Genomic DNA, 17269 nt, shown 5'->3' with positions numbered 1-17269 from the left:
TATTCCCTAGTCGGGAGCTCTCAACTAGAACCTCTTACATGTTTTTAAAGTGGGACTGTTTAAATGACTTTTTAATTGTGCGCACAAAATTTTAACTTTCAAAAGAACTTAACTTTGACCAGTTTTTACTTTCATATACTTTTCCAACACTGAAAATATACTTTCCCATTTGCAGTATAAGTTTTCTTTGGGTGTAAATAACTCAATGAGCTTTGGTGCCGATATTGATTTTTAAACCTCTGTTGCTCAGTTATAAAGTGCCCTCCCTATGTGAAGCAACTATAATCTTAAGATGATTAAAAAATGTAAATCGAGATGTACGTACTTAAGTCTAGTTCTGCTTGGCTGTAGTCTAGTTCTCCAGTTTATGCCAGCTGCTAACAGTGAAGGTGTGTGCACCAAATGGCAGTATGGACCACCGGTATATATTTATATATATATATAAATATATATATTTGTATATCAAATCGGACTCTTTTAAATAATTTAGGATGACTATCTGCCAGTGTTAATTAAGTTCTGTTGTCCAGGCTATGGCGATCCGAATAGTACGCAATGTTTACCCCGATGCGATATGGGTTGTCCGCCGAATAGTCGTTGCGTAGATCCCAATATTTGCGTCTGCAATGCGGGCTTCGAGACGGACTTAACCTATTTTTATTATGGCTTCAAAGCAGTCAAAAGCTGTAAACTACAAGAAAATGCCATTGATCTTACTGGATCTTCAGTCATGTATCTTTCTGCTGCATTGGCAATACTCTTCTGTCTTATTTCAGTTGTAATAATATCTATTTTGTATTTCAATAAAGTGTGTACCAATAAAGTGTTCTTCAGTAAAGTGTGAATGAAAATTACACTTTAAATATGATTTATAAATTTTTTCTTTATTATATTGTGTGTATTGTGTGTATCGCATAAAAGAGACATCTCCGACCCCATAAAGTGTATATATTCTTTATCAGCATCAACAGCCGAGTCGATATAGCCATGTCCGTCTGTCCGTCTGACTGTTTCTATGCGAACTAGTCTCTCAGTTTTAAAACTATCTTAATGAAACTTTGCAGAAGTCCCTCTCGAAAATTAAGATTTCGTATGATATCAAGATATCTTGACCAAACTCGGCATTTATTAGTTTTACTATACTCCTCATATATGTGCAAAATCCTATTAAGATCGGACCACTATATCATATAGCTGCCAAAGGAACGATCGGTAGAGAATTAGGTTGTTGTATGGAAAATGTTTTTTTCATTCAAGATATTTTGATTAAACACTGCATTTAAGTCCACTATTCTCCCTTCATTTTTGCAAAATCTTATTTACACCGGACTACTATATCATATATCTGTCATAGGAACGATCGGTCAAAAGTAGAACTTTGATCAAAATCCCTTTTTTGTTTATCAAGATATCTTGACCAAACTAGGCATTAACTATTTTCCCTGTGCTTCTCAGATACGGGCAAAGCACTATAAGCGTTATGAAAAGGTTGGGTTTGCAAGGGTATTAGATCTGCGGCGTGCCGAAGATAGCCTTTCTTTCATGTTTTTTCTTCTTGTAAATAGGCTTTACAACAAAGCCAATTTATTGAATATATTGTGATAATAAGCGAGCGATTACTGTAATTGTTTCTGTTTCAAGAGAAAAAATTTGTAATAAATAAAATTATGATGTTAGTCATTTATTTGTCATAAGCTCAAATAATTATGATTGGACTTATGCTGATTCAGGCAAAAGCCAGTCAGCTGGTACTAGTCGAACTGCCTGACTAGGAGTTATCCTGTAACCTTCCTGCATAGCATACACCTACTAACATCTTTCTACACTAAAAATGCCCTTAATTTAATAAAAGGCAATAGATGCTGGAACTGTAAAGAATATTCGTATAAATAAATTTTTTAAGTTTCTATCACTGAAAAGATGAAAATCGATATATCGATTTTGGAAAAATTAAAGGTGTCGTTTAATTTGCTGATTTACATTTCTGGAGTCGCCTCTTCGAGTCTCTAAAATCTTTACGGACTGCCATGCATAACTATCTGTTTCTGATCCAAAGTGTATATGTTTTATTACTGCAAATACTTTATTATATATTCCATTATACACCCTCGTGCTCAATTTCTGTGGTATAGGCATTTATTTACTTTTATAATTTATGTTTGTCGCTTTTTTAGAAATTGAAAACTTCAGTTGTTTGTTGACTTTTGCGTGTGCAAGTCACGTAATTTCAGTGTAGTAAAATCTATAAAAAAATACCAGCTTAACTGAGAATGTGGCTTTGTCTGAAAAGCATACTGCTCGCTGTGATTCTATGCACAGCGCTGGGCTTATGTCAGGCAAATGTTTGCATCGAAAGTGCTTATGAGGTGCGATTTATATACATGAAAATATATATTCAATTAAACGCTTAATATCTGAGTCTTATCCTATCCTTAGAGCGACACCTCCGATCTTGTCTACAAGTGCCGTGAAGGTTGCGTGGGAACTGTGCCCAACTGTCTGCCCGTCTGCGATAATGGCTGTCCAGCGAATAGCAATTGCACTTCACCCAATGTCTGTGTATGCAATACGGGGTATATTATAAACGAATTGAATTCCGATGTTGTGCCCGGCTTAAAGAGTTGTAAATCCGCCTGTGAACCCGATTGTCCTGCGCATAGTCATTGTGCTGGCTATAACAAATGTGTATGCAATGAGGGATATGTTGAAAATGCAACCAATCCCGATGTTGTGCCCAGTTTGCAGAGCTGTAAGCCAACATGCGTAACAGATTGTCCCAGTCACAGTTATTGCGCCTCACCAAATATTTGCCAATGCAATAAGGGATATACGCCAGATCAAATTAATAACAATATTGTGCCCACTCTGAAGGGTTGCAAGGAGCAGTCAGAAGAAAAAATCACGGGTCTGCAGATTGCCCTATATATTCTTGTGGTATGCATTTTGGTATTCCCCATAATGGCTGGCATTTCAATGCTTGTGATTTGGATAAAATCAAGAAAACGGAATTTTCCGATGCGAACTAAAGAGGATTTGTGGCGCACTTCATTTAGATCGTATTCAGAATGTGAAACTAAGTAAAAGGGTTTATTAACTTTTAATCAACTAAAATTTTGTCTCTTTTGATTCAAATAAATCTATTAAATATGAAAAGTTGTATATACCATTTTTCGTAGAATTCTTTCTTAATGTATTTATCAAGATATAACCTATTAACATATGCATATTATGTATAAAATATATCAACATATATAAACATCAATATTCTCCAGATTTTGGTAATTTTGGTTGTAAAACATTCTATTAGTTTGAAAATGCATTAGTTTTGATTTCTTCGTTCGATTTTCTACCTATGCTGGACAAAAAAATATATATGCACTAATATAATGCTTTAATAAATTTGATGTTTATTATTATTTTGGTTGGTGGTATACCACTTGATAGCTGATTCATGTGCTGGCTTAACTATATGCACTGTTTATACCCTGATTAATGTATGAGAATTCAAAATCTATAATTTCAATTTCCCTTGTAAATGTAAAAAAGTAAGAGTTTAGAGAACTTTTTTAAATGAATTATGCGTACAATTATAGGACGCCCATCCATATTCCACGTTATAATCTCTTTGCGTTTTTTTGTTGTCTTTTGTGCTTTTTTTGTCAATAATTAAAGAAAAAAAATCTTTTGTGAAAAGATGAAAGATATTCGTGTAATAATTGTGGCCTTGTTGAATAATAATATATTATAAGTGTTATATCTGGAAATGCAAGAAATTTTTAATAGAAATACATGATGCATTATTTACACTGAAATAAATATAATGCCATATTTGATTTATATTATCAGAAGGGCTTCTGAGTTTCTGTACCTTGGTAATCAATATGATAGGGTTTTCATACAATATGTTTCTTGTTTTTTCTCTAAATTGTTAAATATTACAATTTTGTCTTATAATTTTTCTACAAAACCCAAAAAATTTTTACATACATACATACCTATTCATTTATGCACTTATTCTTGTTCTTTATATTTGATTTAAATATATTTGAGAAATCAAAAAATTTCCATTTTTCTTGTAGAGAATAAATATTTGTGGAAAAAATAAAATTTGCATTATTAAATGCACTCAGATCAATTGTAAAACCAAGCCTAAGCACATGTTAAAGTAAATCCCCAAAAATGAATGAATAGCTGCGTTGAAAATATTTTGATTAAAATATGCAATTTGCTCCAACAAAAACCCTATCGCTCTCTCCCTCTCTCTTTGACCCCCACAACCTCTGCCTTTCTCCGTGCGACTTATTTGTATTTGTTGTATGTATTTTGGGCTTTACCTGCATTTCAGGCTTCAGTTGAACGTATTTGCGGCTTCAGTTTGAAAGCCGCAGGTTGAAATGCACTTAGCCAGCACTGGCAGGCAACGTGCCACAGGCAAACAGCAGGGCAGCAGGACAATCAACAGGGGTCGGCCGTCTGTCTGTCTGACAGACAGACAGAAGCGATTATGACTATACAAATTTGCTTGTTGCCGCAATTGTAATGTTTATTAATTTGGATTTTGAGCCAGTGCCAAGTTTTGCCAGTCGCAGGACATGGACCGGCAGACCACTGGCAAAAACTACGCCATAAACTAATTGAAATTGATATAAATGGGCCAGGCAAAAACAAGAGCTTTACTAAAGTCCGGAATGCTGCATGAAGTGTGCCTTGTGGCTGCGGACCATAAGCCGGCAAATACATATGGCCTGGCGAAACATGTACATTTATGTGGTTTTTACAGGACGTAAAGGAAATTGAATAATAATAATAGTTTATCGATATTTCTTTGAGAGTTAAGCTTAAGCACTAGCTCATATAATTGGCATTAAGTGATTTAAGCAATTGAATTTGTGGACTTTATTTCGCTTAAATCAGGTTTATTATCGCTCAAAAATAATCGTTTATTTCGGTGTCATATCGTGGCGTATCGATAGTTTTTAAAAGAGGTTCTAGTCGGAAGCTCCTTATTAGGGGATACCTCGAACCTTCTTATTCCAACACCAAATTCACTAGAAACAAGGAGAAATAAAAAAACAAAATAAGTTCGAACTCGCAACTAACCGCAGTACTTGCCGCTGTCTCTACTCAACAGCCACACCAGCCGCAAAAATAAAAGTTTTCCCGGTAGATCTCGAACTCGGGAGAGACAACACCCCTTGCTACCGCCTCCACTTAGCAGCCAAACCATTGAGTCATCGTGAGAAAAAAAAAAAACAATTAAAATAGAAGCACACAAAACAATACAATCGCAGTTATATTGCTGTTGATGAATGCGAAGCAGACGAGCATGAATGTGTGTGTGTGTACATGCATACAGATATTCTTCGAATTTGCGCTGGTGCCGCAAAAACGTGTTTCTTAACCGATCTTCATGATGCTGTTGCATACAACTGCTTACTCGAAAGAGTGTGCCTGTACACAAGCAGCCATTCGCGAAAATTAATTATTTTTATTAATTTCTGGTTTTTTCTTCAAATTCTTCAACAAGCCTACGATGAATTGCCCTTGCAGAAATACGACTTGGTTTTTTTATTTTAAGCAAAATAGGTCCACACAGTAATAAAAAAAATTAAAATATAAATATTTCTTTTAGGTCATTTAATTATTTATTTAATAAATAAAGATCAGAGTCTTCTCGTGCGCTGAGCGAGCTTCGGCTTCATACTGAACGTTCGGCTTTCGAACGCCGGCTGGCGTTCGGCTGCCACTCTCAGCAGTGTTTCTCTGTCTGGGCGCACTAACATGGTCGCAGGTTCCCTCGTTGAAATTTATCGTGTTCAGATAAAAGAGTATGGAATATATATGCTTTTTATGGTTAGTGGTTGCATTGAAATTTATGGATTATTGGTTGATTGAGAATATTTGGATTTGTTTAAGATATATTTAAAAGTTAAAAGTATGTGATTTTATATTTTATTTAAGAAATTTGAATTTTTGGTGTATTAAAATAATGTTATACTATTATTATCGCTTAGTGTGAAATAATTGCTGAAGAGATTGATAATTTACATAGTTGCTTTATGCGTAGACAAAATTGTCGGGATTTAGTTTTTGGCTCGACTCTTCAATGGACTCCAGCCAGTGCATCAATTCCTTGGGTAAATCCGGTCGAAATGTGACTTCGGGAAATGCCTCCAACAATTCGAAGACATTGCATTCGGTGAAGCGATGTTTAGAGAGTGCGATTGCGTTTACAAATCCATCGGTTAGAGTCACAAATTGTTGTTCCAAATAGATGGCTCTTTCGTCCCACCAGATTAGTTTCGTCTGTATCTTGTATGGCTGGAATATGGATATAAAACGGCGATATCTCAGAGACGTTGCGCCCTGGACAATAGTGCCACCTCGCTCGCGCACCAGATCGTACAGATTGGTCAACATATAATAATGGACACTGGCAAAGTTCAGTTCGCGCAAGAATCGTGCGTTGTTCATGTGCCGCAAAAAGATATCCACATCCTGGGGCGTGCATATGCCATAGATGGTTGTTGTGTCCAGTACACTGTGCTTGCTCTGAAACAATCGCAGTGTAAGGACAGTAAATGCACAACGTATAAAATAATTGACATCCAAAAGTATGTATAAAATGAGCAGCAGCATGGACACTGGCATGCCGTAGGTTTCGCTCATTTTGCTGATGGCACGAAGCAAATCTGAACCCGATACACCCAGCTCAAACAAAAACTAAAAACTTATGACACATAATACGTTGCTATCAGTGTTCATTTTATTGACAGTTTGCAGCTCTGGCGCATACATATAATATACTTTTTTGCCTCTTTTTATTCCCTGAACTCAATGAAAATGGGTAAAAAGGGTATATTGTATTTGTGCAAATATATGTAACAGGCAAAAGGAAGCATCTCCGTCCCAATGAAGTATATATATTTTTGATTAGCAGCAAAAGCCGAGTCGATCTAGCCATGTCCGCCTGGCTGTCCGTCCATCCGTCCGTCTGTCCGTCTGTTCGTATGTATGAACGCAAGGATCTCAGAACCTATAAGAGCTAGAGACTTGAAATAATAGATTTAGGTGCTCCTAGTGCCTGCGCAGATCGAGTTTGTTTCCGATAATCGAGAATTTCCCCCGATTCCAAGTAATCTATAAAAATGGATATCGAAATCCTGTTTTTGAGCAATTTTGGTAAATAATAAGAGCTAGAGTCACCAAAGTTGAAATATAGCTTCAAGAATATATATATCCCCCGTAGTAGCGGGAAGACATAAATCTATATTTATTCTATTCATAGCAGTGCAATTGCGATTATATTGTGTTCTGTACTGCTATTTTAATTCGTTATTTTTTCACATTAAGACTAAATTTTTGATGTGGCTGTTGAATAGAGTTGGTAATCAGTAATGCATAATCTTGCTTGTTTATATACGGACTACTTGAACTACTCTGAGGTATATACGCCTAAATCATAAAATGTTTAATATTTATACATTATCGAAGAGCTGATCTGATTTTACTGTTTATGAAATCAAATATTTATTCTAGATACATAGTTGAAGTTAATTTTATTTTCATCGATAACTACTACTACTTCTATAAATATCCATTTCTTTCGACTTCTTTTGTACCCATGTAGAAGAAAACACCTCCGAGTCAATAATATATATATATTAAAGATAAGCATCAAACGCATAGTTGATATAGCCATGTCACTCTGTCCGAACACTATAGTTTATTCCCTGGGAATTTTATATTTATAACCCATGATGCACATAACCTATTAAAGAATGAATTTTCCAAAGTGTGGACTAGAGGATAGAGCAAGTATGAGTGAGGAGGTGAATACGTAATGTAATTAGAAGTGCAATCGGATTCTTTCTACAGAGCAGTTTAATTTATTTATTTTTTAATTCTGTATTAATTACTTTTATGATTTTTATTGTTTTTTTTTTTGCGTCATACAAGGCATTGTAAAGAAATCAACCGATGAGGGCAGCCGACCAATATACAATACACACACAGACTCATCCTCTCACACACATATGCACACAAACACACTCTCACACGCATGCACACAACTCATTCCACACTCATATCGTGCTGAAATTACGTATACGCCGTGCTGACCAATGCCAAACTTATGCAGGCAGCATGCTTATGGTCCAGATTGATTTGTTGTGGCACACTCGTATTGTTTACTTGTTGTTGTCAGTGCTCCATCCATTGACTGTTGCTCAATAATATTTTGCCACTGCAGCAGTTGCAAGCGACAGAATATTTTTGTGTGCGCGCTCAGTGAAAGATAATTCAATTTTCATGGCCAGCGAATACGAAATGCGTTTTTAAATTGCGCTGCAATTTGACAAGCAACAACAATTATAAGCTGGCCACGCCCACAGTTTGACTACGAAACGACAAATTTAATATGTAGCCCTTGATGCCGCCGTTTGTTTGTTTGCCTCAACTGCAGTTGCCAGAAAAAAAAGCACTTGGCCAAATGCCAGACTCAAAGTCGGGCAGCACATTTCTAGATAACTCCAGCGGGGTCGTGGGAAGAGGGCAAACCCCTTTTTACTTGCACATTTTATATGTCTGCAGAGCTGTGTCTGTGCTTGGCTATATGTCTGAACGGAAAGGCGTCATAGCCCGGGGTGCGCGGTGGGCTTTATCCTTTGCTCGTATTAAAATATTTTTGTGCATATTTCAGCTGCCAAAATTATTTCAATTTAGTTCCGCAAAATAAATTTGCCTTTGCCTGTTTATTTTCTTTTCTATATGTATGTTTTTTGTATTTATTTTTATTATTATTATTTGTAAAGTGTCTGCTTTTTGGCTACGTAATGAACATAAAGTGCCCAAAAATATTTACTCATGTTGGGCAATTTTTGCGACTGCATTCTGAAGTCGATTTAAGTCAAGTTTGTGGCAAATTTTTCCATGCAGCTTTGATTGGACTTAAATTTGGTCAACTTTTACGTGTGACTGAAACTGTTTAAGGAATCGGTTAATTATAATTATATAGATATTAAGAGTATATTTAGTTTTAAATTGTGTGCCAGATATTTTGTGCTCTCAACTGGTTCTATAAAAACAATTTCAATTGAATTATGCAAACACTGCTGCGGTGTTTTTTTTTTTTAATCTGATTTTTCTTTCTCAGTGGAAAATGCGGTTCAACGATTTTTTAACGAACTTATACGCTTTGTTCGACTTACTTCAAACTTAACCTTAAAGTAAGAACTTATTGAATGCATGTTTTAGCGATTTTAAAAATTCCACCTGTAACATCGGGTTGGCTTCAAGCTTATTTTCAGAGATCTTTTATTTGATACTCATTTTGTCACATCACCAGCAGTCGGATAATAAATGCGTGTCAAAATTAACGAAAGTTTAGTTTTCGGCTTCAATCTTTTCTTCACAATACTAGCATGGGCGGAAAACGTTGATTCCAACTTTTGGTCCCATGTTCGATGTACTTTAAGAAATTTTTCCAATAGAAGTGGAATGCAGGCAAGGCCGGGTAATGTCCGTTAGCACTATACATCCTTTAGTTTCAACTACTTGGATCTTTTAGTAGACCTATAATCCATGATCTTATCTTTTTTTTTATCGCTCATTGTTGTGGTCTTTTATTTTAAAGTGCGTATTCAATTTTGTGTTTAAAACTAGGTTACAGATTTTTTTTATAAAATTAACAATGAAATTCGTGCAATTCAAGTGGCTAGCGTAATATTTTTATTCAAAATTGTATTTATTTAATTAAATATATCGGTTGAACGATAAAGTCGGCATATCTGAACAATTATGTACATTTTCGTTCTCTCAACTTATTTAACTATTTCGCTTTTCTTTTCCACTTCTAAGTTTTTATTACCTCTCGCTAGTATTAAATTTTCTGTTGCTCATTTCTCCATTAGCTTTCAGTTTTATAGCTTCCGAGTTTTTTACACTCGTCTGTTTGCGCTTTCAATGAATTTTTTAATATGCGCATTGTCCCTTTATTTCGGCCAGTTGGCCTCTGCCCTGCCCTCTGGCACTCATCCTGGAGCTTCTGCATTCGGGTTTGTATGACGAAAACGTGTTGTTGTAACCTCTAATTGCAACATTGAGCCCTTGGCAAATCAAACAAGAAATATATATATGTTTAAAATGGGTTCCCTTTTCTTGCACAGCATCTTTGCTTTAGCTTTTCAATTTTAATAGAATTTTTGGTTTATTTACTGCAACAACAATAGGAAAAAAAGAGGAAAAACTCAGTGTGACACACAACTTGAATTGTTTTTTGATAGTAGTTTCAAACAAATTCGGTCATATTTGTTATGCGATTCTTAGTTTTGGGTTGGGCTACAAACTGTTTTTTTTTTTAAATGTTTCATTAGAAAAATGCGTCTTTAATTTGACTTATTAACCTGATGTCGAAAATATCTCTATATTTAAATAAAAAGAAAATAGTCGAGCGGCTTTAGCGTAATTTTATTTTTAGCTCATTTTTCCATAAGTGCTCTACTATTGCCTATCAATTGACTGGGTATCTATGAGTCGGGCTTATTTAAAGAAATTCACTTCAACTTCCGTTTTCCCATTTGCGCTTTTTCAATTCTTCTTTGACTCCTTGGAGCAACAAAAATTTCAATGTTTTCATTACAGGAAACACAGGACTGCGTTTAGTTTGTGTTTCCTTTTTCTGCAGTTAAGAGTGTGCATGTGTGTGTGTGCGTGTGTGTGCATGTGTGTGTGCTTATTTATTTGGTGTGCTGCAAAAATTCGGCATTGTGAACAATGAACGAGAAATGTGAATGTAAAACGAAACATTGACGTGGAATGGTCGATGATGGAGGGGTTTGAAGAGGGATTGGGCAAGGGGCCTGCAGCATGGCTAGCCCGGATGGATGACTGACTTTACCGTTATGCTGCATAGAGCCAAACTGTTGACCGACTGACGCTTTTCCGCCTGCCGCACGCTTTCTAATCCCTCCCCAAATGGGGCATATTGGATATGTTAGGGCTTATAAGGACTATGTATATATATAAATATATTTATGAAATAAATGCTAAGCTGGGCTCATTAAGTCGCTTTTGTTTTTACCTCTGACTTTTTATATGAAATGTAGTCAATTAGTTTTAAAGTGATTGTTTTGTTATTCAAGATATTGAATTCTAATTTGTAAAATACTTTCTATACTCTGCTCTCAAAATATGCTCGGGATGTTATGTATAGTATAGATCCTATGTACAACCAATTTTTATAGAAATACCTATTAATACTTTCCTGCACCTTTCTTTAATAACACCAACCCACTATCAAGCATCTTCTATTGAAATAATCGTCCAATATCGAGTATTAAAACCGTTTAAATAAAAGTCTGATGTTTTTTCTAACTGTTAGGGCATTATAGCGTCGGCAAGGTGAAGTTACACTGTTTCCTGTTGCGTTTAATTTCATTTTTGCTGGCCGCCTGCTGCAGGATTTTCAACTTTTTTTTCGTTCTACATTGGGTGTGTGGCCAGGCTTGATTTCGCTTTTGCTTTGCTTTTGGGTTTTGTTTTTCATTTTGTTGTTGCTGTTGCAATTCCTGTGCATTTTCAGGGCGTTGTTTTAATTGCTGCTGACAACGAAACTTTCAACGCAAAATCAGAGTCATGTTTCCAACGACTGTGTGAGACCATTTAAATTCATGTTAGCCAAAAAAAAAAAGAACGGAAAAAGGACTACGGATTCAATAATCGACGTAATTTTAAGGATTTAACGTGACCAAAATGGAAATAAAATTGAGTGCAACTAGTTCTAGTTAACTGTAACAATTCTTTATACACATTGTATGTACATTCACACACGGCCAGACTCTTATGCTCTTATGCAAATCCCTTAAAGCTCTCCATAGTATTTTCGGATATTTATTTATTGTTGGGTTTTGTTGGATTTCTGGCTGGAAATATGTGTACGTGCTTCTGTTTTTGAAGTCTCTTTAAGAACCAATTTTCTTTTATTTCTGTATCTGTATCTGTATCTGTATCTGTATCTGTATCTGTATCTGTATCTGTATCTGTATCTGTATCTGTATCTGTATCTGTATCTGTATCTGTATCTGTATCTGTATCTGTATCTGTATCTGTATCTGTATCTGTATCTGTATCTGTATCTGTATCTGTATCTGTATCTGTATCTGTATCTGATCTGTATCTGTATCTGTATCTGTATCTGTATCTGTATCTGTATCTGTATCTGTATCTGTATCTGTATCTGTATCTGTATCTGTATCTGTATCTGTATCTGTATCTGTATCTGTATCTGTATCTGTATCTGTATCTGTATCTGTATCTGTATCTGTATCTGTATCTGTATCTGTATCTGTATCTGTATCTGTATCTGTATCTGTATCTGTATCTGTATCTGTATCTGTATCTGTATCTGTATCTGTATCTGTATCTGTATCTGTATCTGTATCTGTATCTGTATCTGTATCTGTATCTGTATCTGTATCTGTATCTGTATCTGTATCTGTATCTGTATCTGTATCTGTATCTGTATCTGTATCTGTATCTGTATCTGTATCTGTATCTGTATCTGTATCTGTATCTGTATCTGTATCTGTATCTGTATCTGTATCTGTATCTGTATCTGTATCTGTATCTGTATTGTATCTGTATCTGTATCTGTATCTGTATCTGTATCTGTATCTGTATCTGTATCTGTATCTGTATCTGTATCTGTATCTGTATCTGTATCTGTATCTGTATCTGTATCTGTATCTGTATCTGTATCTGTATCTGTATCTGTATCTGTATCTGTATCTGTATCTGTATCTGTATCTGTATCTGTATCTGTATCTGTATCTGTATCTGTATCTGTATCTGTATCTGTATCTGTATCTGTATCTGTATCTGTATCTGTATCTGTATCTGTATCTGTATCGTATCTGTATCTGTATCTGTATCTGTATCTGTATCTGTATCTGTATCTGTATCTGTATCTGTATCTGTATCTGTATCTGTATCTGTATCTGTATCTGTATCTGTATCTGTATCTGTATCTGTATCTGTATCTGTATCTGTAATCTGTATCTGTATCTGTATCTGTATCTGTATCTGTATCTGTATCTGTATCTGTATCTGTATCTGTATCTGTATCTGTATCTGTATCTGTATCTGTATCTGTATCTGTATCTGTATCTGTATCTGTATCTGTATCTGTATCTGTATCTGTATCTGTATCTGTGCCTGTGTCTGTATCTGTATCTGTATCTGTGCCTGTGTCTGTATCTGTATCTGTATCTGTACCTGTATCTGTATCTGTATCTGTATCTGCATCTGTATCTGTATTTGTATCCTGTATCCTATATATGTGTATGTATCTGTGTAGATTTGTGCATGTGTGTATGTATTTTTAACTTAATTTGTATATTTGTCTGTATGAGCATTTGTATCGGCAACTAAAATTCAGCTATGTGCTTCGACAAAGTGAATTTCATATGTGCAATCCAAAAGCTCATTTACGCGGAACGCTTTTCAGCATGTCCAACCATATTTCAGCGAGTATTTCAGGTCTGTCAGTTTGAGTATACGTGGAATTAATTGCGCTGAGTTCGCTGCGCTAGTTTCATACAATGCGAATTGTGAAATGCGAAATGTGATAAGCGACGTTTGGCATAATTTTTTATGCCGAAACACGTAATTTTATTGTACATGCTGCTCGATTCAATGCACGCTGTCGATAAGCCCAAAGGCAGGCATGTAGCCACTCTGGCAGCCAGGATAAAAGCCAGGACGAAGAACTGGCTCACAATGTAGTGCAACACTTTGTCGACTTTAATCCGCAGCTCACGTAGCGGAAGGTGGAATGAGATAGATTGATGCGGGAAGGGGGTAAGGGTGTTGAGTGGGGTCTGTCAGGAAGTGAAGCTCGCCGCGCTGTCATGTAATAAGTGGCAGGTTCATTCAGTGGGCGTGGCACCTGAACATTTTCCATTACGCGCCAACTTTAATGCAATAATCCTCAACGTCGAACGCACGGACGAGTTGATAACAATTTCAATTTTTATGACAAGTCAACTTGCAACGGAAGAAGGCGAAACGAACTCTGCGGCCAAGCAATGCCTGCTGCTCGGGCAGTAATAGTAACTGCAACTGCAAGGCAACAAGGCAAAAGTGACAGAAAAATGCCGAATTCCAAATACCCTTGCCGGCAAATCAAACCTAGTTATCTCTGGCAGCTACAATGATACGGTAGTCTGATTCTAAAAAGACTTTGCTGAAATATATGTCTGCAAAAAAGTTAATATAACAAATAAATAAAACATATACGAAATAACCCAAATAAAATAATTGTAATTATATAAAAATAAAAAACAATACAAAATAAAATGAAACAAAAAATATAAAAATATAATATATATATATTTATTGGTTAATAGTTAAAAATAACAATATACAGTGTATATACAGTGTATATAGATATCTATATGATTGGTCCAGATTCTATTCAGGTTTTAGTATTAATTCATGGTGCAAATAATGCGTGGATAATAGCTGGCTTATGTACTCATTACACATTTGATGGCAAATGTATTGTACCCACCGCAAGGGTATATTAACAAAAGCCAACAAGAACAACAACAAATAATAACATGACCGATTGCACCATTACCGTTGCCGTTGCCAACACTCGACTCAACTCCGAGTTCATCGACTGTGCCGTCGCGTTATGATTTATTGGCGTGCAACACGAAGTGTGTGCGAGCGTGTGTCTGCGTGGGTCTCTCTCTGTGTGTGTGTGTGTGTGTGTGTGTGGAAGGGAGTGTGTGCACTCAACCATTTTTATGTGTGCGCAGTAAAGGGGCTTGCGAGGAAGCTTGCTGCAGCTGGTATATGATTCGCTGGGCTGTCAACAATTTTTGGATGCTGGCCAGGATTCAATGCATACGAGATACATTCCGGAGGGTATCACTTAATTGCCGAGCGCAGGTGCAAAACCGAACGCGTCTATGATATCCAAAAAGGATTGGGAAGTGGCTTTAGGCTGTGGAATTGGTCTAGCGCGTTGCTCAGATGTGACTAGATTAGCCACGGCTTTATTTAAGCTCTATTGCGTTTCATATTTATATCTCTGGCTGTATATTAAACTGAATTTCTCTATGTCTAGTTGCGTTTGTATAATATTGTAGGTGTGTGTGTGTGTGTGCTTGAACCTGTTTCTGTATCTGAATAAATATCTTAATACTTATGTATGTGTACTTGTATTCTTCGAGTAAGTATATATATATATATATATTCAGATCTATAGCTTGCATATTTTATCGTGTATCTTTGTATTTGTCTACCAAACTTTATCATTGTAGGTTCGATTTTAAATCCAGGTGTATCTCCTAAATGTATTTATTAATTTGGACCTGATATGTATCTGTATCTTTAAGTGTATTTTATTGTATCCTCATCTGAAATAATTAATTTATATGCATGTGTATTTGTATCTGTCTCCCAGACGCAGTGTCTGTAGGAATTCGTTTTATATATCTTTATCTTTATCTGTAATTCTATATGTATTTGTATCAGTAAATATATCTTCTGCGTAAGTATATATGTATTTAGTGTGCTTATGATATATATATATATATATATATAAATTGAATTGCATTAATCAGCGGCGAGATGTACTTAATTAAAATATGTATTAAGTGCGCCTATAAACTTAACTGTATCTATATTTTTAAATGTTTTTTTTTTTTATCAATTCTTTCAATATATGTAGGTTTTTGTAGTTGCTTGTTTGTGCTATAATCTCTTATATTGCAACTATTATACAAATCTTATCCATAACTATCAAGCTAAAGTCACGCTATTAATGTCTTAAAAAATGCAAAAACAAAAATAGCTCATACATCACGTAGTACAAAAATCTTTACAGCTGCTTGGGTACAAAACTTTAGCAATTCGCACAATGTATATTAAAACTTTAAGAGTTTTAAATGAATTTTCGTAGTTTATTTTTAATTTCAATAGTGGCTAGCCCTGGCTGCTTCTAATTTTAGGCAACCGTGTCCTCGACACACATTTCGTCAGAGATTTCGGTCGAGAGTCACGAAATCAATTGGCAAAGTGAATAAGCAAAAGTGTGAGAAGCCGAAGCAGAAGCGAAGCAAATTGTTTGGAATTTGCATAAATTATCAGCTGGCAATTGGCAGGGCGAAATGCAGCAAATTGAAACAATGAAGCGACCATTTGTAGTGCACTCAAACTCAAACTGACAGCATTCTCCTAGCGAGGGGGAAAAAGCAGGAAAATAAAATAAAAATAGGTCCCCTTCGGTGACGGTTGCTTCAATAAAATTTCGCCGAGTTTGCTTCAATTTGCGGCAATTTTCGCGACGTTGCAGCAACTCCTGCATCCTGGCTGCATTTGCTGCAGCATTTTGTGTGAAGGACTCTTGCAAATGGCTCGTGAAATCAGGCACAGTCACGCCCAGCCACAGGCAGCGCCTCCCCCATTTGCTGCCGTCCGCCTTGGCGGCTTATTGACAAAAAGACCCAAACGAACGCTCAAATAAAACGAAAAGTCTTTTGCTTTAGGTTTTTCGCTTTTCATTTCGCCTTTTTTTTTTTTTTTTTTTTTTTTGGTTTTTCTTTTTGGGTGAGCCCGGAGTCTGCTCTAAATTGCACTTTATTTGCGGTTTGTTGATTTTATTGCACAACTTTGTTTACAATTCTGCTTAAATTTCATTACACGATCCCAGTGAAACGAACCAAGCGAATCGAGGAGCGAGAAGCAAAGAGAGAAGCAACCAACCGGCGGACATTCAAAATGAATGACGGAACCTTGATATGATTTAATATTTGAGCAGTGCCCAAACCAAATGCCAAGTGGAGCAAATTGTGCTGCAAGCACCATTTCAGATAAATATATATATATATATAAAATGGGTCAATTGTGTATTGAATGAGCGACAAACCTGGTTAGACAAATTGCTGTGCTTAATTAGTTGAGTTAGTTTTGGTTTTTTTTTTGACAGCAGTGCACATTTTGAAATGCAGAACTATGCTAGGGAAAAGGAAGTATTGAGGAACTAAAGAGCGTACTGAAGCTAAAGAGTTTCAATTAAATACACTTTTAGACCCTGAAGAGGCTATTAGAGTTTTGCGTAACGCAAAGCAGGGAACATCTTCGATCCCGTAATGTATATATATTCTGAATCAACATCAAAGTCCAACTTGATAAAGGCCATGTCTTTGGGTAGATCGCACGGGGGCCTCACTGTGGTGGAGTCAGCCAGCCTGCGGAAGAA

At 35.9% G+C, this 17269-nt stretch overlaps 1 protein-coding gene across 1 annotated transcript; it reads right to left on the bottom strand.

The window, feature by feature from the left end:
* Positions 1-5935: 5935 nt before the first annotated feature.
* On the bottom strand, positions 5936-6729 carry LOC6634086 (protein THEM6). The gene has a single exon (XM_002057470.4). It carries the CDS (start codon positions 6667-6669, stop codon positions 6058-6060), a length of 612 nt encoding a protein of 203 aa, XP_002057506.1. The 5' UTR covers positions 6670-6729; the 3' UTR covers positions 5936-6057.
* Positions 6730-17269: the final 10540 nt, after the last annotated feature.

The sequence above is a fragment of the Drosophila virilis genome, chromosome 4 (genome assembly GCF_030788295.1).
Source record: "Drosophila virilis strain 15010-1051.87 chromosome 4, Dvir_AGI_RSII-ME, whole genome shotgun sequence".
Classification (NCBI taxonomy): Eukaryota; Metazoa; Arthropoda; class Insecta; order Diptera; family Drosophilidae; genus Drosophila; species Drosophila virilis.
This window is presented reverse-complemented; position numbering and strand designations above follow the sequence as displayed.

Excerpts from the sequence above, each read along its gene's own strand:
- LOC6634086 (XM_002057470.4), bottom strand. The coding sequence starts at position 6,669 with ATGAGCGAAACCTACGGCATGCCAGTGTCCATGCTGCTGCTCATTTTA.